At 43.4% G+C, this 27,931-nt stretch overlaps 1 protein-coding gene across 2 annotated transcripts; it reads left to right on the top strand.

Moving 5' to 3' along the window:
- Nucleotides 1-401: 401 nt before the first annotated feature.
- Nucleotides 402-26,953, top strand: NLRP9 (NLR family pyrin domain containing 9). 2 transcript variants are annotated; one of them, XM_044930900.2, is made up of 10 exons: nt 403-551; nt 1,473-1,838; nt 4,859-6,422; nt 11,644-11,805; nt 17,211-17,378; nt 18,620-18,790; nt 21,392-21,562; nt 24,057-24,227; nt 25,018-25,188; nt 26,569-26,953. In XM_044930900.2, exons 2-10 carry the CDS (start codon nt 1,556-1,558, stop codon nt 26,699-26,701), a joined length of 2,994 nt encoding a protein of 997 aa, XP_044786835.2. In that variant the 5' UTR covers nt 403-551; nt 1,473-1,555; the 3' UTR covers nt 26,702-26,953. The 2 variants fall into 2 exon arrangements, with proteins under 2 accessions (XP_044786836.2, XP_044786835.2); XM_044930901.2 differs by lacking the exon at nt 11,644-11,805 and having other exon boundaries at nt 402-551.
- The last annotated feature ends 978 nt before the right edge of the window (nt 26,954-27,931 follow it).

Below are 27,931 nucleotides of genomic sequence, written 5' to 3'. Positions count from 1 at the left end.
TCACGTGAAGTGTTCTTATCACAATAGAAAAAGACATTTGCTAATTCTAATTTCTGCCCTTTCCATCTAGAGCTAGTTTACTTGGGAATATTTGTAGATTTCCTAATATATGAATGCTTCATCTAGGTGCTGCTATGAAAGTTGAGAGGACACACGCCATAGGCTCCCTTGGGAAGCACACATCTGAGAAGTTAGACACTCAGAGGATGAGCGGAAGGTTCCCGACACCAGTCTCCACACTTTCCATCAACGGTAGTGAGAGAACACTGTTCAGTTCAGCCCAGTGATGAGATGGTAGAAAGAGAGCTGTGAACAGCTTCATGGGAATGAATATCCAGGAGCCAGCAACTCCTGAAGCAAGATCATTCACACCTGAGGTGGAAAAACAAGCCCAGTTTCCCATCACCTTCTGAGACTTATCAATCAAGAGCCACGCCAGCAAATGGGAAGAGAGAGATTTTGTGACCAATCAGGAGCAGGCACAGCCTTTACGTCTCAGTCTCTACAGCTGCTCCTTGATGGCCAGTCAGGAGGACCAGGGACCAGACTGGGTGAGGAGGTCTTATCTCTGATCTTTCTTTTCCTTCATTTTCCACTCTCAGAGCTTACTGTAGGTCGGGGGGTGCTTAAAGGACAAGAGAGAGGGGTACCAGAAATGGCCAGGTCCTCCCCGCTTTGTTTTGGCAAGGGTGTACTAAAGTGAAAAGCATTTAAATTCACAGAGAGGTTGTGTATCCAGCACTTTCCCTCTGTAAATCTCCAAGTTTCTCAACTTTTTTTTGCTGGTATTTACCTGTTCCCCGCCCCCCTCCCGCCCCAGGTAGTTCCGATTTTTATTTTAACAACACATCTTTAGGCTGACCCTTGCCTACATGAAACAAACAATGCTAACAAAGCAACACAGACTTCCATTTGTATTCTTATTTCTATTTTTAATTTGAGGATAATTACTTTACAATGTTGTGTTGGCTTCTGCCATACAACAATCCTCTCTCCCACGGACTGCAGCACACTAGGCTTCCCTGTCCTTCAGTATCTCTGGAGTTTGCTCTAATTCATGTCCATTGAGTCGGTGATGCCATCCAACCATCTCATCCTCTGTCGCCCCCTTTTCCTCCTGCCCTCGATCTTTCCCAGCATCAAGGTCTTTTACAATGAGTTGGCTATTTGAGTCAGGTGGCCAAAGTATTGGAGCTTCAGCATCAGTCCTTCCAGTGAATATTCAGGGTTGATTTCCTTTAGGACTGACGGGTTTGGTCTCCTTGCAGTCCAGGGAATTTGGTTTAGTATAAGCCACATTTTCAGTTGCTAGCACTGAATTCACATACGTGATTTTGGGATGTTGAGAAAGGATGGGGTACTTCCCCCCCTCCCCAATTGAAGCTGGGAAGATAGATTTTAAAGCAAGAAATGCATGATATGATATTCACATCTGTTGAGGTTTAACTTCATCATGACACCCTTCTTCCCAGGTATCATATCACTTATTGCTTCTTTTTGAGAATTTCCCCCTCCCCCTACCGGCTGGAGAAGTCCAGCTCCGCAATCCCGTGACATGATGGCCGAATCTTTTTTTTCTGACTTTGGCTTGTTGTGGTACCTGGAGGAGCTCAAAAAGGAAGAGTTCTGGAAATTTAAGGAGCTCCTCAAGCAAGAACCTCTGAAATTAAAACTCAAGCCCATCCCGTGGACCGAACTAAAGAAGGCTTCACGAGAAAATGTGTCAAAGCTGTTGAGTAAGCATTACCCGGGAAAACTAGCCTGGGACGTGACCCTGAATCTGTTTCTTCAGATCAGTCGGGATGATCTCTGGAGGAAGGCTCGGAATGAGATCCGACGTAAGTGTCCTGGAAGGGATGGGGGGCAGGGACCCACGGGGGCGGCTGGTTTACTGGGAGCTTCTAATGAAGGTCACATCATTACTGAGTTAGCAGCCACGCCTCCATTTGTTGAGAATGTGTTAGGGGTCAGTAGGACCCTTGGAAATAGTAGAATTTCAAGCCAGCTCTGGTCATTCATGGGCCAGAGTGGATGAATAATGTCCTCAGACCATTCATCTAAGTGTCTTCTCCTCATTTTTCTGTTCCAAGCTGAGTCAATGCTAGTTTAAAAGATCCCCTGGAGAAGGAAGTGGCAACCCACTCCAGGATTCTTGCCTGGAGAATCCCATGGACAGAGGAGCCTGGCGGGCTATAGTTCATGGGGTTGCAAAGAGTCGGACATGACTGAACACCTGGGGCTTAGTGTCTATGTCACCAGGACTGCTGAGATGGAGTTTCATGATGCTTCTGACCCACCCTTTTTTTTTTAAATAATTTAAAAAATTTTTTATTTTTTAATTGAAGGATAATTGCTCAACAGTACTGTGTTGGTTTCTGCCATACATCAACATGCATCAGCCATAGGTATACACATGTCCCCTTCATCTTGAGCCTCCCTACCACCTCCCACCTCATCCCACCCCTCTAGGTTGTCACACAGACCCAGTTTGAGTGCCCTGCGTCACACAGCAAATTCCCACTGGCTATCTGTTTTACACCTGGTAGTGTATGTTTTCATGCTACTCTCTCCATTTGTCCCACCCTCTCCACCCTTCTTTTGATTAAATATTTTTTTATTGGAGTAGAGTTGACTTGCAGTGTTGTGTTATTGTCTGCTGTACAGCAAAGTGACTCAGTTATACATGTACATGTGTCCACTCTTTTAAAGGTTCTTTTCCCATTCAGGTCACATCTTTTTCACCAGATTTGCACAAGAAACTAGGCAGAATCCTAAGATGAGGAGATAGCAGATGCCCCCGCTCCCACAGGAAGCACTTCTCATGTGTGACGTTTCATTTTTACCATGACGCTGAGGTTTGCAAATGAGAAAAATGCAGACCTAACAGTGTCCCCGCATGTTAGATGACGTTTCCAAAAGGGACACATCTGATTCAGGACCAGTTATTTTTGACTTACTGAAGGGCTTTACATCCTCCTCTGGGAGAGTACGCTATTTTTTTTTCCCTCAGAGAATAACATCAGTTGAGTTGTAAATCCTGGCAAACAAAGTGACAAAATACCAGACAAATCACCCAGTAATTTTTTTCTCTTTATATATATACACACATATATTTAAATTTATTTTTGAGTGACTGTTTGATCTTAAATTGGAGTTCATGAACATGGAAAGTCTTCCAATATTCCTTTAGATTTTATTTTTCTGCTCTCAAGATTCTCTTTTATCTGTTTTCATGGCTTTATTATGATTTCTTAAAAGGAATTATTGTTGATTTATAATGTTATAATGTTGTGTAAGTTTCAGATGTATAGCCATGTAATATATAATTTATATTATACATTAAATATGTTAGTAATAATTTGTTGTTGTTTAGTCGCCAAATTGTGGAGAAGGCAATGGCACCCCACTCCAGTACTCTTGCCTGGAAAATCCCATGGATGGAGGAGCCTGGTAGGCTGCAGTCCATGGGGTCGTGAAGAGTCGGACACGACTGAGCGACTTCACTTTCACTTTTCACTTTCATGCATTGGAGAAGGAAATGGCAACCCACTCCAGTGTTCTTGCCTGGAGAATCCCAGGGATGGGGGTGCCTGGTGGGCTGCCGTCTCTGGGGTCGCACATAGTCGGACACGACCGAAGCGACTTAGCAGCAGCAGTCGCCAAATTGTGTCCGACTCTTTGCAACCCCATAGACTGTGGCCCTTCAGGCTCCTCTGAACATGGGATTTCCCAGCCAAGAAAAACTGGAGTGGGTTGCCATTTCTTTCTCCAGGGGATCTTTCTGACATATAATTTATATATTATGTATTATAAACACAATATACATAAATATTATATAGTACATAAATAAGGTATATATATTTCATATTCTTTTCCTTTATAAGTTATTACAAAATAATGAGTAAAGTTTCCTGTGCTATGCAGTAGGTCCTTGCTGGTTATCTGTTTTATACATGTTCAGTTGTGTCGGACTCTTAGTGACCCCATGGATTGTAGCCTACCAGGCTCCTCTGTCCTTGGAATTCTCCAGGCAAGAATACTGAAGTGGGTTGCCATTTCCTTCTCCAGAGTGTCTTTCTGACCCAGGGATTGACCATGTCTCCTGCATTGGCAGGTGGGTTCTTCGCTGTTAAGCCATCATGGAATCCCTAAATAGCAGTGCTTATGAATTCTTGACTGTGCAGATAGTGTTCTTCTAGTTTGAAATGTAATCCCCAGGTGTTCATATTCTGTGTAAAATCTGGGGTAGATTTTTTGGGGGGGATTATGTTTTTGTCTAGGTCTATGCCCAGCAGTGGGATTTCTGGGCCATGTGATAGTTTTATTCCTAGGTTCTTAGGACACATTGGGAGAAGGTGAGGGTGGGATGAATTAAAAGAGTAGTACTGACATATACACACTACCATGTGTAAAACAGATAGCTAGTGGGAAGCTGCTGTGTAGCACGAGGAGCTCAGCTTGGTGCTCTGTGATGATCCACATATTTAGGGATTCCATGATGGCTCAGCAGCAAAGAACTCACCTGCCAAAGCAGGAGACATATAACTAATTCACATTGTTGTACAGCATAAAATAACACAACATTATAAAGTAATTACCCTCTAATTAAAAAAATCCTATAAGCCATAATGGAAAAGAATATTAAAAAGAATGAATATATAAGTATAACCGAATCAGTTTGCTATACAATAGGAATGAACAACATTGTACATCAACTATACTTTAATAAAAATGGTCCCCTATGGGCATACATCAGTCTTTGCATGTATGTTTGAGTAAATCCATAGGGTTTGTTCTCAGTACCAAATATGGGGTGTATTTTTTTAAATTATCTTCTCTTCTGTCCCTGTTAATTCAGAGAAGATAAACCCATATAGAAGCCACATGAAGCAGAAATTCCAAGTCCTATGGGAGAAGGAGCCCTGCCTTCTGGTTCCTGAAGATTTCTACGAAGAGACCACAAAGAGCGAGTACGAACACCTGAGCACTGTCTACCTTGATGCCCTCAAGCCTGGAGAGTCCTCACCCACTGTGATCTTGCACGGTCCCGAAGGGATTGGAAAAACAACCTTTCTGAGAAAAGTGATGCTGGAGTGGGCCAAGGGAAACCTATGGAGGGACAGGTTCTCATTCGTCTTCTTCCTCACGGGCCGTGAAATGAATGGTGTGACGGACATGAGCCTGGTGGAGCTGCTCTCCAGGGACTGGCCTGAGTCTTCAGAGCCCATTGAAGACATCTTTTCCCAGCCAGAGAGAATCCTCTTTATCTTGGATGGCGTGGAGGAACTGAAGTTTGACTTGGATTGCAACACTGACCTCTGTGAAGACTGGGAGCAGCCACGATCCATGCAGGTTGTCCTGCAGAGCCTGGTGCAGAAACGGATGCTCCCAGAATGCTCTCTGCTCCTCGCACTCAGCAAGATGGGGATGAGAAAAAACCACTCCTTGTTGAAGCACATGAAATGCATCTTTCTCATGGGGTTCTCTGAGCGCCAAAGGAAACTATATTTCTCCCATTACTTCCAGGAAAAGGATGCATCCTCGAGAGCCTTCAGTTTTGTGAGGGAGAAGAGCTCACTCTTCATCTTGTGCCAGAGCCCCTTTCTCTGTTGGCTGGTCTGTACCAGCTTGAAGTGTCAGTTGGAGAAAGGAGAAGACCTGGAGCTGGACTCTGAAACCATCACTGGTTTGTACGTGTCTTTCTTCACGAAAGTATTCAAATCAGGAAGTGAGACCTGTCCACTGAAGCAGAGAAGAGCCCGTCTGAAAAGCCTGTGTACCTTGGCTGCCGAGGGTATGTGGACTCGCACGTTCCTGTTTTGCCCCGAGGACCTCAGGAGGAACGGGGTGTCCGAATTGGACACCTCGATGTGGTTAGATATGAAACTTCTTCACAGGAGTGATGACTGCCTTGCCTTCATCCATACCTGTATCCAAGAATTTTGTGCCGCCATGTTCTACATGTTCACACGCCCCAAGGACCCACCTCACTCGGTCATTGGAAATGTGACCCAGCTCATCACCAGGGCCGTGAGTGAACACTACTCCCGCTTGTCCTGGACAGCGGTATTCCTGTTTGTGTTCTCAACTGAAAGGATGACCCACAGGCTGGAGACGTCCTTTGGTTTTCCACTGTCTAAAGAGATAAAGCAGGAAATAATGCAAAGTCTTGACGCTTTAAGTCAGTATGACCCCAATAATGTCATGATGAGTTTCCAGGCATTGTTCAATTGTTTGTTTGAGACCCAGGACCCAGAATTTGTAGCCCAAGTGGTGAATTTCTTCAAAGACATTGACATTTATATTGGTACCAAAGAGGAACTGATAATATGTGCAGCCTGTCTGAAATATTGCCATAGTCTGCAGAAATTTCACCTGTGTATGGAACATGTCTTCCCAGATGAGTCTGGATACATCTCAAAGTAAGTCCATGTATGAATTCCCTCTCTCCTACATGCCATATTTGTGCCAGTCCCAGATAGGCTTCCCTGGTAGCTCAGATGGTAAAGAATCCACCCGTAGTGCCGGAGACCCGGGTTCGATCCCTGGGTGGGAAAATCCCCTGGAGAAGGGAATGGCAACCAACTGCAGTATTCTTGCCTGGGAAATTCCATGGCCAGAGGAGCCTGGTGGGCTACAGTCCATGGGGTTGCAGAGTCAGACACAAATGAGCGACTAACAGTCTTGCTTTTCACTTTCTTTCCAGCCCCCTATGGGTATTTCATAAAACACTGTACTTCTGTACTTAAAAAACGTGACTTTTGTAGTCAGAGACATTGGTTAGAGCCCTTGCACTGCAATTTGCTAGTGTTGTGACCATGAACTGTGAGTCTTCAGTTTTTCCGTCTGTATAAACAGGGTTCAGCATCTTCATAGAGCCAATGTCAGGTTGAAAGGTAAGCAGTTTTTATTGTTGCCAGAACAATGCTTCCCCCCACCCCGCCCCATAGCATTTTAGCATATCCTGATAATTCCACTGGGAAGGCACACTTAGAAGATTGTGCCTGATTTCTTTCAGATTTTGCCAATGTGTCTTTTCTCTTTGCTGATTTTATTTATTTAAAAAAAAGGATTTATTGATTTTAATTGGAGGCTAATTACTTTACAATATTGTAGTGGTTTTTGCCATACGTTGACATGAATCAGCCATGGGTGTACATGTGTTCCCCATCCTGAACCCCCTCCCTCCCCATCCATCCCTCAGGGTCATCCCAGTGCACCAGCCTTGAGCACCCTGTCTCATGCATCGAACCTGGACTGGCGATCTATTTCACATATGATAATATACATGTTTCAATGCTATTCTCTCATCACCCCACCCTCGCCTTCTCCCACAGAGGCCAAAAGTCTGTTCTTTACATCTGTGTCTCTTTTGCTGTCTTGCATATAGGGTCATCATTACCATCTTTCTAAATTTCATATGTATGTGTTAATACACTGTATTGGTGTTTTTCTTTCTGACTTACTTCACTCTGTATAATAGGCTCCAGTTTCATCCACCTCATTAGAACCGATTCAAATGCATTCTTTTTAACAGCTGAGTAATATTCCATTGTGTATATGTACCATAGCTTTCTTATCCATTCATCTACCAATGGACATCTAGTTTGCTTCCATGTCCTGGCTACTGTAAACAGCACTGTGATGAACATTGGGGTACATGTGTCTCTTTCAATTCTGGTTTCCTTGGTGTGTATGCCCAGCAGTGGGATTGCTGGGTTGTATGGGAGTTCTATTTCCAGTTTTTTAAGGAGTCTCCACACTGTTCTCCATAGTGGCTGTACTAGTTTGCATTCCCACCAACAGTGTAAGAGGGCTCCCTTTTCTCTGCACCGTCTCCAGCATTTATTGTTTGTAGACTTTTTGATAGCAGCCATTCTGACCAGCATAAGATGGTACATCATTGTGGTTTTGATTTGCATTTCTCTGATAATGAGTGTTGTTAAGCATCTTTTTATGTGTTTGTTAGCCATCTGTATGTCTTCTTTGGAGAACTGTCTGTCTAGTTCTTTGGCCCATTTTTGATTGGGTCATTTATTTTTCTGAAACTGAGCTGCAGGAGCTGCTTGTATATTTTTGAGATTAATTCTTTGTCAGCTGCTTCATTTGCTATTATTTTCTCCCATTCTGAAGGCTCCCTTTTCACCTTGCTTATAGTGTCCTTCGTTGTGCAAAAGCTTTTAAGTTTAATTAGATCCCATTTGTTTATTTTTGCTTTTATTTCCATTACTCTGGGAGGTGGGTCATAGAGGATCCTGCTGTGATTTATGTCAGAGAGGGTTTTGCCTATGTTTTCCTCTAGGAGTTTTATAGTTTCTGGTCTTACGTTTAGATCTTTAATCCATTTTGAGTTTATTTTTGTGTATGGTGTTAGAAAGTGTTCTAGTTTCATTCTTTTACAATGGTTGACCAGTTTTCCCAGCACCACTTGTTAAAGAGATTGTCTTTTCTCCATTGTATATTCTTGCCTCCTTTGTCAAAGATAAGGTGTCTATAGGTATGTGAATTTATCTCTGGGCTTTCTATTTTGTTCCATTGATCTATATTTCTGTCTTTGTGCCAGTACCATACTGTCTTGATAACTGTGGCTTTGTAGTAGAGCCTGAAGTCAGGTAGGTTGATTCCTCCAGTTCCATTCTTCTTTCTCAAGATTGCTTTGGCTATTCGAGGTTTTTTTGTATTTCCATACAAATTGTGGAATTCTTTGCTCTAGTTCTGTGAAAAATATCGTTGGTAGCTTGATAGGGGTTGCATTGAATCTATAGATTGCTTTGGGTAGTATACTCACTTTCACTATATTGATTCTTCTGATCCAAGAACATGGTATATTTCTCCATCTATTTGTGTCATCTTTGATGTCTTTCATCAGTGTTTTATAGTTTTCTATATATAGGTCTTTTGTTTCTTTAGGTAGATTTATTCCTAGGTATTTTATTCTTTTTGTTGCAATGGTAAAAGGAATTGTTTCCTTAATTTCTCTTTGTTTTCTCATTGTTAGTGTATAGGAATGCAAGGAATTTCTGTGTATTAATTTTATACCCTGCAACTTTACTATATTCATTGATTAGCTCTAGTAATTTTCTGGTGGTGTCCTTAGGGTTTTCTATGTAGAGGATCATGTCATCTGAAAACAGAGTTTTACTTCTTCTTTTCTAATCTGGATTCCTTTTATTTCTTTTTCTTCTTTGATTGCTGTGGCTAAAACTTCCAAAATTATGTTGAATAGTAGTGGTGAGAGTGGACACCCTTGTCTTGTTCCTGACTTTAGGGGAAATGCTTTCAGTTTTTCACCATTGAGGATAATGTTTGCTGTGGGCTTATCATATATGGCTTTTATTATATTGAGGTATGTTCCTTCTATGCCTGCTTTCTGGAAGGTTTTTAATCATAAATGGATGTTGAATTTTGTCAAAGGCTTTGTCTGCATCTATTGAGATAATCATATGGTTTTTCTCTTTCAATTTGTTAATGTGGTGTATTACATTGATTGATTTGTGAATATTGAAGAATCCTTGCATCCCTGGGCTGATTTTAACTTGCATTCTTTCATTAGGCTCAGGCTCCCAGCTCACACTTTAGCTCTCAAACACATACCCTCTTTCATTGTCATTAAAAAAAAAAATTAATGTATAGTTGAGGGATTTCCCTAGTGGTCTGGTGGTTAAGACTCCATGCTTCCATTGCAGGGGACATGGGTTTGATCCCTGACTGGGGAACTAAGATCCCATGTGCTGTGTGGCACGGCCAAAAAAATGTATAATTGACATGCAACATCATATTGGATTCAGGTGTGCAGCATAATTTTTAATATTTGTATATATGGTGAAATGGTCACCACAGTAAGTCTAGTTAATATCTTTTACCATACATGAAAAGTGAAAATGTTAGTCACTCAGTTGTGTCCAGTTCTTTGCAATCCCATGGACTGCAGTGTGCCAGGCTGCTCTGGCCCATGGAATTTTCCAAGCAAAAATACTGGGGTGGGTTGCCGTTCCCTTCTCCAGGGGAACTTCCTGACCGACGGATTGAACCCAGGTCTCCCGCACTGCAGACAGATTCTTTACCATCTGAGGACTAGTTAACATCTGTCATACATAGTTACAGATTATTTTGCCCATAATGAGGACTTTTGTATCTATCCTAATGTTTGTAGCAGCCTTATTAAGGTATGGAAAGAACTTAGGTGTCCATCAGTAGATGAATGAATAAAGAAGATGTGATATATATATATATATATATATATATATATATATATATATCACATATATATGGAATGTAGAAAGATGGTACCAAAGAATTTATTTGCAGGACAGCAATGGAGAAACAGACAATAAGGGACAGACTTATGGACACGGGGGTGGGGAGGAGAGGGTGAGATGTATGGAGAGAGTTACATGGAAGCTTATATTACCATATGTAAAATAGATAGCCAATTTGTGAATTTTCTGTAGGTCTCAGGGAACTCAAACAGGGTCTCTGTACCAACCTAGAGGGGTGAGAGGGAAGGGAGATGGGACAGAGGTTCAAGAGGGAGGGGACCGATGGCTGATTCATGTTGAGGTTTGACAGAAAACAACCAAATTCTGTAATGCAATTATCTTTTACTTAAAAAATAAATTTAAAAAGATGTGATATAGATAGATAGAATATTAACTCAGCCATAAAATTGATATCTTGCCAATTATGACAGCATGGATGGATCTGTAGGATATTATGCTTAGTGAAATAAATCAGAAAGATAAGAACTGTACAATTTCACTTATATGTGGAATCAAAAAGATAAAACAAATGAACAAACATATATAGTAGTATATATGTGTCAATCCCAAATTCCTTATTTATCTCTCCCCCTACGTTTCCCCTTTGGTAGCAGTAAGTTTGTTTTTAAAGTCTGTTTCTGTTTTGTAAATAAGTTCATTTGTATTATTTTAGATTCTGCATACAAGCAACATCCCATGATATTTGCCTTCCTCTTGCCTGACTTACTTCACTTACTTTGGTAATCTCCATGTCTGTCCATGTTGCTGCAGATGGCATTATTTCATTCTTTTTTAATGGCTGAGTAATATTCCATTGTGTGTATATGTATATACACTACATCTTTATCCATTCATCTGTTGATGGACATTTTCGTTGCCATGTCTTGGCTATTGTTAACAGTGCTGCGGTGAACATAGGAGTGCATGTATCCTTTTGAATATATCTGCTTTTCTCCAGATATGTGCCCAGGAGTGAAATTGCTGGATTGTATGGCAACTCTATTTTTGGCTTTATAAAAAAATTAATTAATTTATTTTTGGCTTTGCTGGGTCCTTGTTTGCTGCCTGCAGGCTTTCTCTCATTGTAGTAAGCAGGGGCTCCTCTCTAGTTGAAGTGTGCGGGCTTCTCATTGCGGCGGCTTCTCTTGTTGCAGAGCACAGGCTCTAGAGCACGTGGGCTCAGTAGCTCAGACTTAGTAGTCATGGCACATGGGCTTAGTTGCCCCAAGGCACGTGATCTTCCCAGATCTGGGATCAAACTTGTGTCTCTTGCATTGGCAATTCTATACCACTGAGCCATCAGGGATGGAAGCCCTATTTTTAGCGGTTTAAGGAGTGAGTTGAGTGGAGCCAAGGGAGAATCATGGTATTTGTCTTCCCACAGCACCATCGAGAAGCTCACCCTCTGGCGGGATGTGTGCTCAGCATTCACTGCCAGCGAGGACTTTGAGGTGCTAAATCTGGAGAACTGTCAGTTTGATGAGGCCTCTCTGGCTGTTCTCTGCAGGACGCTATCTCAACCCGTCTGTAAACTCCGCAAGTTCGTGTAAGTCGGATCTTCACCTGTTCTTTAAGTCAATAGCAGGGTGTCATTTTTTTCCACTCTGTTTTCTTTTGAAAACCCGAGCTACAATCTCATGTGTCAAAAGCAAATTCTGAGCGCTTTCCTTGATTTAAGATGTTTCACTGAGTGAGACACAAACTGGGAAAACAGGGAGACTTGAAGACATTCGCTCAAGAAGTTTGGTTGCCAGGTTACAGAGCCTGGGTGAGAAAGGACAGATTTTCCTTTTTTCTGCCGTGACTGGTCCCTAGAACCAGACCTTCCTTCCCACGGCATCACCTCACTTGTGTGCAGACGATTAGCTGTGGAGTTCATGCTGACTTGGAAAAATCTTGTTGCTGTTTAGTCGCTCAGTTGTGTCTGTCTCTTTGCCAGCCCATGGACTGTAGCCTGCCAGGCTCCTCTGTCCGTGGGATTCTCCAGGCAAGAATACTGGAGAATACTGGATACTGGAATGGGTTGCTGTGCCCTCCTTCAGGGGATCTTCCCGACCCAGGGATTGAACCTGTGTCTCCTGCATTGGCAGGCAGGTTCTTGACCACTGAGCCACTTGGGAAGCCCAGAGAAATCTTGTTTTGTTTCAGAAGCAGAATTGGCATTTTGGGGAACTTGGTGTTACCTCTGGGTGACACAACTGTGTGTTTTGGTCTAGCGATGTGTTTACACTGAGGCCCCCATTTCAGTTTCTCTGTCACAGATGTTTTAACTGTGATGTAAAACTTGCTTGGGAAGCCCAAGAGCAGATAGTCCTGGTAGTTGGTGATGTTTGCTTGGATGCCGATGGATTGAGAATAGATGTTTCCCAGGAAATGGTGGAGGAAGGTGCTGAGGACAGGTGGTAAAAGAGTCTTAAGTTCATAAAAGAGAGAAATAATAAGAATAGCATAGAATGGGTAGTGTGTATAGAACAATTCTTAGGCCCTGAGCTGGTTGCTTTATATGCACCATCTCCTCTGTCTTGTAATCCTTATAACAATTTCGTCATGACCTTTTTACAAAACAAATACCAGAAGCATAGTGAAGATCACAGTAATTCTCTGATGCTTTTCTTTCTATGGTGGAAAGACTGCTTTTTATGACAGCTAAGAAGTCAAGGAGAGGAGATGTTTCTCTAATGGAGAGACTGCCTTTATGTACAGAAATGTACTTTTTTCTGTGTAATTTTTAAAATTTAACTTTTATATTATATTGAACTGTAGTTGATTCACAATGTTATGTTAGTTTCAGGTGCACAGCAAAATTAGTTAAAAAAATATATATATACACACACACATACATATATACATACATGCATACATACATATATCTTGGCTTCCCAGGTGGTGCTAGTGGTCAAGAACCTGTGTGCCAATGCAGGAGACATAAGAGACTCAGGTTCGATCCCTGGGTTGGGAAGATCCCTTGAGGAGGGCGTGGCACCCCACTCCAGTATTCTTGCCTGGAGAATCCCATGGGCAGAGAAGCCTGGCGGGCTACAGTCCCTGGGGCCACAAAGAGTTGGACCAGAGTGAAGCAACTTAGCGCACAGGCACACATACATGTATCCACTCTTTTCAGATTCTTTTCCCATACAGATCATCACAGAGTACTGAGTAGAGTTCCCTGTGCTACACAGAGGGTCCTTGTTGGTTATCTGTTTTGTAAACAGGAGTGCATATGTGTTAATCTCAAACTCCTAATTTATTCCTCCCCGCCGACCTTTCCCCTTTGGTAACCATAAGTTTGTTTTTGAAGTCTGTGAGCCTGTTCCTGTTTTGCTAATAAGTTTCTTTGTATCATTTTTTTTTTTAAAGATTCCACATATGAGTGATGTCACATGGTATTTGTCTTTCTCTGTCTCACTTTACTTAGTGTGATCATCTCTAGGTCCATCCATGTTGCTGCAAAGGCATGATTTCCTTCTTTTTATGGCTGAGTAGGATTCCATTGTATATATGGACCACGTCTTCTTTATCCATTCATCTGTCCATGGACATTTAGGTTGCTTTCATGTCTTGGCTATTGTGAACACTGCTGCTATGAGCACTGGGGTACTTGTGCCTTTTCAAATTATGGTTTTCTGTGGATGCATACCCAGGAGTGGAATTGCTGGATCATATGGTAGCTCTGTTTTTAGGTTAAAACCTAAAATCTCCATTCTGTTCTCCTTTGTTCAGTTCAGTTCAGTTCAGTCGCTCAGTCGTGTCCGACTCTTTGCGACCCCATGAATGGCAGCACACCAGGCCTCCCTGTCCATCACCAGCTCCCAGAGTTCACTCAGACTCACGTCTATCGAGTCGGTGATGCCATCCAGCCATCTCATCCTCTGTCGTCCCCTTCTCCTCCTGCCCCCAATCCCTCCCAGCATCAGAGTCTTTTCCAATGAGTCAACTCTTCGCATGAGGTGGCCGAGAACTTCCTTCTCTCCACAGCCTCTCCAGCATTGATTATTTGCAGATTTTTTGATGATGGCCTTCTCTGATACTTTGAGTAACTTGGTTTGCCCTGGGCCATCCTGTTGTCTTCAACCCCACAAGCTTATCACTTTCAAGCTAAATTTAACTCCTCCTTCAGCTTAAGTGTCGCTTCTTGCTATATACCAAAACTTGTGAGCCTAGGAACCCACCATAGCTGGGGGTGGTCTTGAGACACAGTGTTTCTCTGACTAATTCACCATGAAGAGGGAAAAAATCTCTCTCTTGTTGACCCTGATGTCTCCAGCAGCCAGCAAAATACAGAGTTTTCCAGGGGCTCTTTAAACTGAGGTTGAGTGAATGTATGGATCCTTGCATTCTGAAAGTGGTTTATTCATTTCACAGAAAGAAATGGACTCATAAATGAATTGCTCTAGATCCTGCATAGATAGTAAAAAATGGACCTCGTCGCAGTGTTGTTGTTTTATTTCTTCTGCAAGCTCTGTCAAAAATAAAGTAGGGGACTGACTTGCTCATACATCAGTTCAGTTGTTGTTCAGTCACAAAGTTGTGTCCAACTCTTTGAGACCCCATGGACTGCAGCATGCCAGGCCTCCCTGTCCTTCACTATCTCCCGGAGTTTGCTCAAACTCATGTCCATTGAGTCGGTGATGCCATCCAACCATCTCATCCTCTGTCATCCCCTTCTCCTCCTGCCTTCCATCTTTCCCAGCATCAAGGTCTTTTCCAATGAGTTGGCTCTTCACATCAGGTGGCCAAAGTATTGGAGCTTCAGCTTCAGCATCAGTCCTTCCAATAACTATTCAGGACTGATTTCCTTTAGGACTGACTGGTTTGATCTCCTTGGACTCTCAAGAGTCTTCTCCAGTATATACAGTTTATTGAAAAACGAGGACTAGTGGTCTTATACGGAGAAGGCAATGGCACCCCACTCCAGTACTCTTGCCTGGAAAATCCCATGGACGGAGGAGCCTGGTAGGCTGCAGTCCATGGGGTCGCTAAGAGTCGGACACGACTGAGTGACTTCACTTTCACTTTTCACTTTCATGTGTTGGAGAAGGAAATGACAACCCACTCCAGTGTTCTTGCCTGGAGAATCCCAGGGACGGGGGAGCCTGGTGAGATGCCCTCTATGGGGTCGCACAGAGTCGGACACGACTGAAACCAACTTAGCAGCAGCAGCAGCAGTGGTCTTCTAATTGAGAGATTGGTTGTTGATTTTAAACGGGGCAGATGACTCTGTAAAGGAGGAGACCAGGTATCTGAAACCACCTGAGTGAAGGTGTGAATGAAAATGTGCATGTCCTTCCAAGGACCCTGGGGTTCCAAAATGAGGAAAACAGTTCCTCTTCAGTGTACACAGAAATGAATTATCATCATACCTAGAGTTTTTTTTTTTAAAGAACTTTTTATTTTATGTTGGGGTAGAGACGATTAACAATGTTGAGGTAATTTTAGGTGAACAGCAAAGAGACTTAGCCATACAGATACAGGTATCCATTCTCCCCCAAGCCCCTTCCCCTCCAGGCTCCCACATAACACTGGACAGAGTTCCCTGTGCTCTACAGTAGGTTCTTGTTGGTTATCCATTTTAAATATAGCAGTGTGTACCTGTCCATCCCAAAGTCCCTAACTATCCCTTCCCTTCTGGCAACCATAAGTCCATTCTCTTAAGTCTGTGACTCTCTTTCTATTTTGTAAGTAAGTTCGTTTGTATCATTTATTTTTATATTCCACATATAAGGGATGTCATACAGTATTTCTCATTCTCTGTCTGACTTACTTCACTCATTATGACATTCCCTGGGTCCATCCGTGTTGCTGCAAATGGTATTATTTCATTTCTTTTTAATGGCTGAGTAATATTCCATTGTGTATATGGAATGTAACACATCTTCTTTATCCATTCCTCTATCAGAGGGGGCAATAAATGGTAATTTCTGAACCATCATGATCTACTTGTTTTGTGATGAACCTTCACCATTAAGTTAATTTACCCAACCTTCAGAATATCCAGGAGAAAAGCAAACATTTGAATCCAGTTTTCTCAACCTCAGGAGCCTGGGTCTCCAACCAGGGCATATACCATCTTTCTTTAATTTGTTTTATTTTTTTTAAAGAAAACTTTAAAAAATTGTTTCCTTTAAAAAAAAACCCTTAAAAAATTTTAGACCAAAATGATCTTTTCCTTGGGGAAGACAGTCTTGTTTGGACATGGGAGGTATTGCCAGATCTAGGAGTGCAGGGAGGCACAAACATGGTGCCTGGAATGTAACATGGGCTCAGTCTGGCTTCCTTATAATATCTGTGGTGGAATGCAGAAGTGGAGGGGCTAGGCAGAAACAGGAGACCTCTAAGCACCTGATGTCCGAAGATCCCAGAGAGAATTCATAGGCGGGAATAACCAGAAGAGGGCTTCCCAGATGGTGCAGCTGGTAAAGAACCCGACTGCCAGTGCAGGAGACATAAGAGACACAGGTTCAACCCCTGGGACAGGAAGGTCATGGCAGCCCACCCCAGTTTTCTTGCCTGGAGAATCCCACGGACAGAGGATCCTGGTGGGCTACAGTCCGTGGAGTCACAAAGAGTCAGACATACTGAAGTGACTTAATGCACACACACACGTACACAACCAGAAGAGCCAAATTATTGGAAAAAATTCTGAATCTGGGAAAGATTGAAGACAAAAAGAGAAGAGGGCGGCAGAGGATGAGATGGTTCGATAGCATCACCTACTCAATGGACATGAATTTGAGCAAACTCTGGGAGATAGTAAAGGACAGGAGAACCTGGTGTGCTGCATTCCATGGGGTTGCAAAGGGTTGGACATGACTTAGTGACTGAACAATAACAAACCAGATATTAAAAAAAATATATTAGGAGCCTAAGCATGACAAGTAGGAAGAATTGTATAAGAGGTATCTTGCTTTGGACTTCGTTGCATGAGTTACTGTGTCTCTTCCTCTTCTGCAGGTGTAACTTTGCTTCGAATCTGGCAAATAGCCTAGAATTATTTAAGGCCATTCTTCATAACCCTCATTTGAAGCACCTGAACTTCTATGGCAGCAGCCTGTCCCATATGGATGCCAGGCAGCTGTGCGAGGCGCTGAAACACCCAATGTGTAACATAGAGGAACTCATGTAAGTCTTGGGGTTGTCCTCCGTGATGTAGATTTTTCCCTGTGTGAACTTGGCAGATCGAACACACCTATCTCCTTTCCTGCCATGGTCTCTCATGTGTTTCACCACGTCCATCTCAGTATAGGTAGACCTCCTACTAAGATGAGCATAGATGGGTTCTCAAGGGCAAAGCTTCCTCTCAGAAGGTCTGTCCCATCTTTTCTTTTGTGCTCACTTGAATGACCTCACAGATGCCTTATCTGATTCTCCTTGACTCTCCTCTCAACCAACCCTACCAAAGCCATAACTCCCATTTCTTTTCCCTTGAAGACAGTCACAGAGACTTAAAATGAGAAAGGTTGTGGATGATCACAAATGTCATCTTGGAATGTGGCAAATAATAGAGGATAGAGGGAAAGTAATTTCCCCCAAATCATTGCTTTCTCCTGAAAATTATCTGGGATGCCTTTAGTCTCATTGGGGGATTTCTAAACAGACTCAGTCTTTTTTTCAGCAGGAAGAACAACGAGAAGTAGTAGAAATAGCAATAAACAAAAGCAACTTGTTAAATCCACCAAGACACACTCTTCTCTCCACCAGTAATATGACTGACAGATCACGTGCACTTGGTTAATTTCACCTATCAAGATTCATCAGGAGGGAGAGGAAGGGTCCATGCATAAGAGTTGTTTGAACATACAGGCTTGCTTTGTTGTTGTTGTTCAGTTGCTAACTTGTGTCCGACTCTTTGCGACCCCATGAACTGCAGCACACCAAGCTTCCCTGTCCTTCACTATCTCCCAGAGTTTACTGAAACTCATGTCCATTGAGTTGGTGACACCATCCAACCATCTCATCCTCTGTCATCCCCTTCTCTTCCCGCCTTCCGTCTGTCCCAGCATCAGGGTCTTTTCCAATGAGTCGGCTCTTCACATCAGGTGGCCAAAGTATTGGAGCTTCAGCTTCAGCATCAGTCCTTCCAATAACTATTCGGGATTGATTTCCTTTAGGACTGACTGGTTTGATCTCCTTGCTGTCCAAGGGACTCTCCAGAGTCTTCTCCAGCACCACAATTTGAAAGCATTTCTAATTTGAGTGGAAAGCAACAGGGATTCATGCAGAGAATGGTGTAATTACCTCTGCTTTTTGAAGAGTCTGGAGTTGGCAGGTGCTGGATTGGAGGCTCTGATGTGGTCCAGGGCCAGTTGCCCAGACACCCTGTAAACATCCTGGCCGCCCCCCACCACCCGTCTCTCCCGCAGGCTGGGGAAATGTGACATCACGGGTGAAGCCTGCGAAGACATCGCCTCTGTTCTCGTCCACAACAAGAAGCTGAAGCTTCTCTCCGTGTGCGAGAATGCCCTGAAGGACGATGGGGTGCGGGTGCTGTGTGAGGCACTGAAGAACCCAGACTGTGCCCTGGAGGCGCTGCTGTGAGTCGGTGTCGGGGAGGGGAGCCTGGGGGGACGGCCGCGGACCGCCCCCACACCACGGTCCAGCAAAGCGGGCTTGCCCTGCAGGGGAGCCTGGGGTTGAATGATGAATTCTAGAGAAGCAAGACTAGCCCTTAGCATCCAGCTTGGTGCCCTGGTTATCATAAAAGACGGTTGGTGCTTCTGTAGGTATACTGGGTGCTTGGTGCGGGGGATTCATCTGATTACTTGCAGGTGTGGGGCTTCACAAGTCCTCGGTTATCACTGGACCCCTCCCCCACCCCCCGGTGTCCCCATCTCTTTCTTGCCTGGAGTTTCTATAAACCAAACTGACTCTTTGTCGGTGGCAGTAGAAAGGGTTGTCTATTTACCCAGGGGGCCACAGGAGAAACTTAGTGTTAATTTCAAAAGAATACCTTAAAGTGGGGGAAGGGAGCAAGCATGCCCAAGTGTATGGAAGTGAATAGGTGGTCTAGAAACAAAGCTTTTGTGTGTGTGCGTGTACACAGGTGTGTATATAGACATAAGTATTACATGCACACACAAAGTGGCATTTACAATAGAAGGCTAGAATATTATTACTGAGATGATTTTTTTTTAGATTATAAAAAAGTCAATACTAAAATAAGTTCCAGGAACATTAAACATTAAAACCAAACTATTAAAAAAAAATAAGGGAAAACGCTGAACTATAACGATTTAGACCAAGAAATATTTAGAGGCACAAAAGAAATTACATATTGGAAGATGAAAGGACTTGGCTATTAAATCTTGCCTGATATTATTCAGTAAATAAAATTAAAGCATATTCAATAGCTGGTAATTTAAGTGGGATACATTTATATAAGAGTTCTTTAAAATACATCATTTAACCTTTTTTGTTTTTAAACTTGAATCTTTATTCCTTTAAAAATGAAAGACTACTGAAGGTGCAAGAAAGTCACTAGTAATTTTAAAAGAAAAAATGTTTAACCGATTTCTGTACTTTTTATTTTGAACTAGTTTTAGGCTTGGAACAAAGTTGGAAAAATAGCAGAAAAATTCTCTTATAGCCCTTACCCCATTCCCCTAATGTTCAACCTTTTATTTTTTTTTCCAAATAGTTAATATTTTTAGTATTTAAATGTTTAATACCATTTTAAACAAATGTGCAGATTTTAAAAATATATTCCACTAGGTCAGAATTCTGCAAAATGGGCAAATTTATAGTATAATAGAAAGCATTAAGTTTTTTGTAAAGTCAATTGGCTAATAAATAAAAAAAAAAAGAAAAGTCCATTTATAACAAACCTTGCTGCTGCTAAGTCATGTCAGTGTGTCCGACTCTGTGCGACCCCATAGACGGCAGCCCACCAGGCTCCCTCGTCCCTGGCAAGAACACTGGAGTGGGTTGCCATTTCCTTCTCCAATGCATTAAAGTGAAAAGTGAAAAGGGAAGTCGCTCAGTTGTGTCCTACTCTTAGCGACCCCATGGACTGCAGCCCACCAGGCTCCTCTGTCCATGGGATTTCCCAGGCAAGAGTACTGGAGTGGGGTGCCAAAAATTTTTGATGCAAGGTATTAATTCAGTATAATGTAAAATGGCAGAAAGTGGAGATATTTAGGGAAGGCATAATTGTAGAGTCATGGAAAATTTGGAGATTATATTAAGTGACCGTTAAAGTCTTACATTTTCTTTTTTTAACTTTTTATTTTGTATTGGATTATTGCTGATTAGCAATGTTCTGATAGTTTCAGGTGGACAGCAAAGGGACTCAGCCACACATATACATGTATCCGTTCTCCCCCCAAACCCCCCTCCCTTCCAGGCTGCCATAGCATTCCCTGTGCTCTACAGTAGGGCCTTGTTGGTTCTCCATTTTAAATACAGCAGTGTGTACATGTTTGTCCCAAACTCCCTGATTATCCCTTCCCACCTGACCATAGTTCTTTCTCTAAGTCTGTGAGTCTCTTTCTGTTTTGTACCTAAGTTCATGTGTATCATTCTTTTTAGATTCCCCTTGCTACACATTTAAAAATTTTTTTTAATTTATTTTTGGTCACTCTGGGTCTTCACGGCTGCACACAGGCTTTCCCTAGTGACGGTGAGCGGTGGCTTCTCTTGTTGCGAGCACAGGCTCAGGAGTTGTGGTTCACAGGCTTCATTGCTCCGAGGCATGTGGGATCTTCCCGGACCAGGGATCGAACCTATGTCCCCTTCATTGGCAGGTGGATTCCTATCCACTGTACCCTCAGGGAAGTCACCTCTGCTACACGTTTTAATCCTCTTATTTTTCTAAATGACCACAGAGTGCAAGAAAGTTTTTACATGTAGTTTCATGAAAAGAGTACCCTATTGAGCTTATGTGGGCCTGCCAGGTGGCGCAGTGGTGAAGAATCCGCTTGCCAGTGCAGGAGACTCAGTTTCCATCCCTGAGTCAGGAAGACCCCCTGGAGGAGGAAATGCCAACCCACTCCAGTATTCTTGCCTGGGAAATCCCATGGACAGAGGAACCTGAAGGGCTACAGTCCATGGAGTTGCAAAGCGTAGGACATGACTGAGCGACTGAATGAGAACATAGAACTTGCATAGACTGACGGATGATGTGTGTGTCTTTGCAGATTGTCACACTGTTGCTTCACCTCTGCAGCCTGTGACTACCTCTCCCAAGTCCTTCTGTGCAACAGATCCCTGACTTTTCTTGACCTGGGGTCAAATGTCCTGAAAGATGAGGGAGTGACAACTTTGTGTGAATCAGTGAAGCACCCAAGCAGCAACCTACAGGAGTTATGGTACGCCTGGCTGGGATTTGTTTGAATGTCAGTGTTTGATTTTGATTTTTGGCTCTTAGCAGCCCAGGAAAGGAACAGGAAGAGAGGAAAAGCATGGAGTCTTCTGAAAAAGAAAAAAAACCAGCAAGGCTCAATGGTTACCCCACCTGATACTTCTGGGGCTTCCTGGCTGACAGATGTGTGTCTATTTTTTTTTTTTTTTAGTCTACCTTTTCAAGTTGATTTTTTTTATTGCAGGATAATTGCTTTACAGTGTTGTGGTGGTCTCTGCCATACATCAATGTGAATCAGTCATAATTCTATATATAATCTCCTTGCTCTTTAGCCTCCTCCCCTCATCCCACCCGCCTTGGTCATCACAGAGTGCTAGGCTGAGCTCCCTGTGCTATATGGCAGCTTCCCACTAGCTATCTGATTTATACAGGTTGTGCTTGCTTAGTCGCTCAGTCATGTCCAACTCTTTGCAACCCCATGGACTGTAGCCCGCCAGGCTCCTCTGTCCATGGGGATTCTCCAGGCAAGAATACTGGAGTGGGTTGCCATTTCCTCCTCTAGGGGATCTTCCCAACCCAGTGATTGAACCCAGGTCTCCCGCAGTGCAGGCAGATTCTTTCCCGTCTGAGCCACCAGGGAAGCCCGTTTTATACGTGGCACTCTATATATCGGAGAAGGCAATGGCACCCCACTCCAGTACTCTTGCCATGGAAAATCCCATGGACGGAGGAGCCTGGTGGGCTACAGTCCATGGGATCACTGAAGAGTCGGACACGATTGAGCGACTTCACTTTCACTTTTCACTCTGATGCATTGGAGAAGGAAATGGCAACCCACTCCGGTGTTCTTGCCTGGAGAATCCCAGGGACAGAGGAGCCTGGTGGGCTGCCGTCTCTGGGGTCGCAAAGAGTCGGACACGACTGAAGTGACTTGGTGGCAGCAGCAGCAGCAGTCTATATGTGTCAGTGCTTCTTTGTCAGTTTGCCCTACCATCGTCTCCTTCCTCCACCGTGCCCACCAGGCCATTCTGTCTGCATCTCCATTTCTTCTCTGTAAATAGGCTCATCAGTGCTGTTTTTTCTAGATTCTTAAGATGTGCATATATTATTTGATACTTGTTTTTTCTTTCTGACTTACTTTACTCTGTATATCAGGCTCTAGGTTCATCCACCTAATTACAACTGACTCAAATGCGTTCCTTTTTGTGGCTGAGTACTATTCCATTGTATATATGTACCACAACTTCTTTATCCACTCATCTGGTTTTTTAAAAATTTTTATTATAGTATATTTGCTTTACAATGTTGTGTTGGTTCCTACTGTAAGCAGTGAGTCAGCTATGTGTGTGCATAGATCCCCTCTTGGATTTCCTTCCCACTCAGGTCACCACAGAGCACTGAGTGGTTCCCTGTGCTGTAGAGTAGGTCTTTGTTAGTTATCTGTTTTGTATATGGTAGTGTGTACATGTCAACAATTTGAGCACACTCTGGGAGATAGTGAAGGACAGGGAAGCTTGGTGTGCTGCAGTCCACGGGGACACAAAGAATCGGACACAACTTTGCAACTAAACAACAAGAACAACAGCATGTCAACTGTTGACATTTTGGCTGAGATGGTTTTTTCTTGGGGAGGGCGACTGTCCAGTGGGCTGTAGGATGGTGGTAGCACCCTGTCCCTGTGTGGCAAGCCAAAAAATGTCCCCAGGCACTGCCCAGTGTCCCCTGGGGGCAGGAAGCAAAATCATTCCTGCTTGAGAACATAGACACACATATACACACTCTATACGTATTCCATATATGTACATAGCAGACATATATGTGTGTATAAATGTGTCTATACATGTGTCCACAGTCTTGCCTACACAGATACACGTTTATCAGATTTACAATATGTACATATGTATGCATGTATGTTCTGTAGACACACTTGCATACTGTGTGAGTTGGGCACAATACTGTGAGGAGCCGTGAGCTTGGAGACAGGAGATACACAGGAGATATCAAATTATGTGAGATATTCAGTGAAGTCCTTCCCAAAACGTACTTTGTATACAGAGACTTGAAGGAAGTAGGGGGTTAACTCGGCATATACTTGGATAAAAAGCATTAGAACCAGCAAGAACAGAGGTCCCTGAGGGGAGAGACTGGGCAGGAAGGAGAGTGCAGGGAGCCCAGGGTTGGGCAGAGGGCAGAAAGGGGAGGAGCTGCGTTGTCTCATCTCTAGCATCATCATCTCTATCATTACCTCTATCGTCGTCTCCATCATCTCTGTCATCATCATTGCCATCTCTATCATCTTTCTCATCTGTCGTCATCGTCATCACCGTCTCCTCTATCACCTCATCGTCGTCTCTGGTATCATCTCCATCATCATCGTCACCATCGTCATCATCTCAGGAACACTTGAGCATTTCTTCCTTTACAGGAATAAGTGAACATAAGTGAAGCCATTACAGATTGGACCTCAGGATCAGATACATTTGCATTTTTTTTCCCTCCAGGTTGATGAATTGCTACTTCACCTCTGTTTGCTGTGTGGACATCGCCACTGTTCTTATCCACAGTGAAAAACTGAAAACCCTGAAACTAGGGAACAATAAGATATACGATACTGGTGCCAAACAGTTATGTAAAGCTTTGAAGCATCCTAAGTGTAAATTAGAGAAACTTGGGTGAGTGTCCATGGTTGGTGGGAAAGCTTACCTATTTCAAGAAGAAGAAAAGCTGGAGAATGAAAGGGACGAACGGGATGCAAGTTTAAAAACAAGTGTTTCTGAAGCAAACTGTTAAGTAAAATGCCAGCCATGAAACCAGGGTTTGCTCCAGCTTGCCACGGGCTGACTTGTGGGACTTGGTGGTTTTGTTTGTCATATATAGTTTTATCTGTTTATTTGGCTGCTCTGGGCCTTCATTGCTGTGCACGGGCTTTCTCTGACTGCAGCCAGTGGGGGCGAGCGGGTCCCACTCTCTACTTGCGGTGCGTGGGCTTCTCTTTGCAGTGGCTTCTCTTGCGGAGCACAGGCTGCAGGGCACACAGGCTTCAGCAGTTGCGGATTCCGGGCTTGATGGCACAGGCTCAGTAGTTGTGGCTCACAGACTTGGTTGCTCCATGGCATGTGGGATCTTCCTGGACCAGGGATTGAACCCGTGTCTCCTGCATTGGCAGGCGTATTCTTCACCACTAAGCTACCAGGGAAGCCCTGGGACTGGGTGGTTTCTTCCTGGGATGGGGAAGTGAGCTGTTGTGTGCATTGAGGGAAGTTTAGCTGTAACTCTGGCCTCCCTCCACCCACGGGAGGCTAGCAGGACTCCTCACATGTGTCAGATGCCTGCAGACACACTGTGTGCCCCAGTTGAGACCCACTTGTCCAGACTGAATGTCTCTTCTCAGAGGCATGGCCTTGGCACCTCGAGGTGGTGTGTATGCCAGCCCACCTTATGCTGGTGTGTCCCCCTGTGCAGGCTGGAGGCCTGCGAGCTCAGCCCTGCCTCTTGTGAGGACCTAGCCTCGGCTCTCACCACCTGCAAATCGCTGACTTGCGTGAACCTGGAATGGATCACCCTGGACTATGATGGGGCGGCGGTGCTGTGTGAAGCCTTGGTCAGTCTGGAGTGCAGCCTGCAAGTGCTTGGGTGAGTGGATGCTGTTCCCTCGGTGGTGAGTGACCCCCGAGGGAGGTGGGACCACCGTAGGTTTGTGCAGTCTTGGCACCATTGACATTTGGGCTGGAGACTTCTTTGCTGGGGGTGGCTGTCCTGTGCATTGCAGGATGTTGGTCGAGCGTCTCTGGTCTCAACCCACTCGTTCCATTCCCTGGGGCACTTCCTTTGAGAGATGATGACCAGAAATACAAACTGTAGGCACTCCCATGGTGGTCTGGTGATTAGGCTTCTGCGCTTCCATTGTCATGGCCCGGCTTCAATCTCTGGTTGGGGAACTGAGATCCTGAAAGCCACATGCCCCTCCAGCACCAAGAAAAAAAAAAAAAAACCTTCAAAATTGCTGAGACAAGATTCTAATTGTTTTCACCACCAAAAGAGAGAGATTGTGTGATGTGGTAGAGATGTTCGTTAACGCTCTGATGGTAATCACTTTGCAGCATATAAACATATCAAACTTACGTGTTGCGACCTTAACCTTACACAATGTTGTGTGTCAGGTATATCCCAATAAAATTTTAATTAACTTTTAAAAAAGAATGCCCATCGTATCTATCCCCTGAAGTTTTTTTTTTTTTAAAGGCTCCTGGTGTCAAATGTCCCCTGACAAGCAGAACCACCTCCAGGCAAGAATGACTCCTTTACTAAAAACACCATCTCCTACTTAATTTGCCTGAAAAAGTGCAACCGCAGGTCAGAGCCAGGAGGGTTTCCATCAAGGACAGAGCAGGGTCTTGACACAGAAGTACATTTCTTGAGGGGCAGGAGTCAATATTGTTTGGAACATTATGTTTTTTTTTTCTTTTAAACTTTGTATTTTGTACTGGGGTACAGCCAATTAACAAACGTGATAGTTTCAGGTGAACAGTGAAGGGACTCAGCCATACATGTACACGTACCCGTCTGCCTCCAAACCCCACTCCCATCCAGACTGCCACATAACACTGAGCAGGGTTCCCTGTGCTCTACAGTGGGTCCTTGTTGGTTCTCCATTTTAAATACAGCAGTGTGTACATATCCATCCCAAACTCCCAAACTATCCCTTCCCTCCATCCTTCCCCTCTGGCAACCATAAGTTTGAAGAACATTATATTTACATTTAGAGTGTGTGTAGCTGACTTCCATAGAATGAACATTTGAGTGCCTTCCATGTACCAAGACCCTGATGACCTGCAGGGGAGGGACAAATGGTTCACACCCCTCTTGCTCACTTTCCTAGTCTCTAGGAAGGATTTTGTGTATCCTCGGTACAACTCTCCCAGGAAAGAGTGAAGGGGAACTAGCCATTGGGGTGTAGAGAGGGCAGCAATCATGTATCGAGTCAACACAGCTTCTCTTTTTGTATTCTCCCAGCCTGAACAAATCTTCATATGATGAGGACATTAAGATGATGCTGACACAGGTGGAAGAGATGAACCCCAACCTCATCATTTCACACCATCTCTGGACTGATAACGAGGGCAGACTCAGGGGTATACTTGTCTGACAAGGGCGCATCCTGAAGTAATCTTCTCACAAAGGTGTCCCCCTCGGTCACCTTGGCATCTCCCCTCCTGAAACACCCTGTCCTGTAAATGGTTCATCAGGGCCAGTTGATGATTTTGGAGCTCTTCCTTCACAGTATTCTAGTGATACGATTGTGGGTTGACTATCTGTGCCTAAATCCTCTACCTCCCATTAAAGTTCCTATCCTGCCTTGCAATGTATAGAAGAAAAAAAAATACATTACATGTAAACACTTGGGAAAGCATGACTTTATTTTCTTACCGGATTTCTTGGGGATGTAGGAGCTTGGGGTTGAAGGAACCGTGATCGTCTGACACTTCTGACGTAGAACTGCTGCTAGGATGTGTCTCTAGATTTTAGAATTTATTCCCTACATCTAACATCCCACTCACGCCTTTCACTTTGTTTGTCCAAATTTAGTGTTTTTGTTTTTATTTATTTTAATCGGAGGATAATTACTTGACAGTATTGTGATGGTTTCTGCCATACAGCAGTTTGAATCGGCCACAGGTATACATGCGTCCCCCTCATCCTGAACCCCCTCCCACCTCCTTCCCCCATCCCTCAAGGTTGTCACACAGCACCGGCTTGGGTGCCCTGTGTCATACCCCAAACTCCCACTGGTTATTCTGTTTTACATATGGTAATGTATATGTTTCAATGCTATTTGCTCAAATCATCCCACCCTCGCCATCTCCCACTAAGTCCAAAAGTCTGTTCTTTACATCTGTGTCTCCTTTGAGTTTTCTGGTTTAGTTAAAAAAAAAAAACATATATTACCATATCTCTACTATCTATTAGTACATGCCACTCAATTTTCTTAATTCAGTATTTTTCAAATGTATCTACACAGTTTAATATTTCTTTTTCAAATATACATCAATACCTCACTGACATCATTAAACATTGTGTAGTTCTCTATTGGCAGTACCGTAAATTATTAATGCCTTACTGGCCCTATATAGAATTTTATTTTTGTTGAGTATAATGCATTTTAAAACCTTAATTTACTGAAGTAGAGTTGATTTACAAAGCTGTTTTAATTTCTTCTGTACAGCAAAGTGACTGAGTTATATATATATATATTTTTTTTTTTTCCTAGTTCTTTCCATTAAGGTTTATCACAGGATACTGAATGTAGTTCCCTGTGCTATATAATAGGACCTTGTTGTTTATACATCCTATATGTACTAGTTTGCACCTGCTAATC

The sequence above is a fragment of the Bubalus bubalis genome, chromosome 18 (genome assembly GCF_019923935.1).
Source record: "Bubalus bubalis isolate 160015118507 breed Murrah chromosome 18, NDDB_SH_1, whole genome shotgun sequence".
Classification (NCBI taxonomy): domain Eukaryota; kingdom Metazoa; phylum Chordata; class Mammalia; order Artiodactyla; family Bovidae; genus Bubalus; species Bubalus bubalis.
The sequence above is the reverse complement of the archived record's forward strand: the minus strand, read 5'-3'. Positions and strand labels throughout refer to the sequence as shown.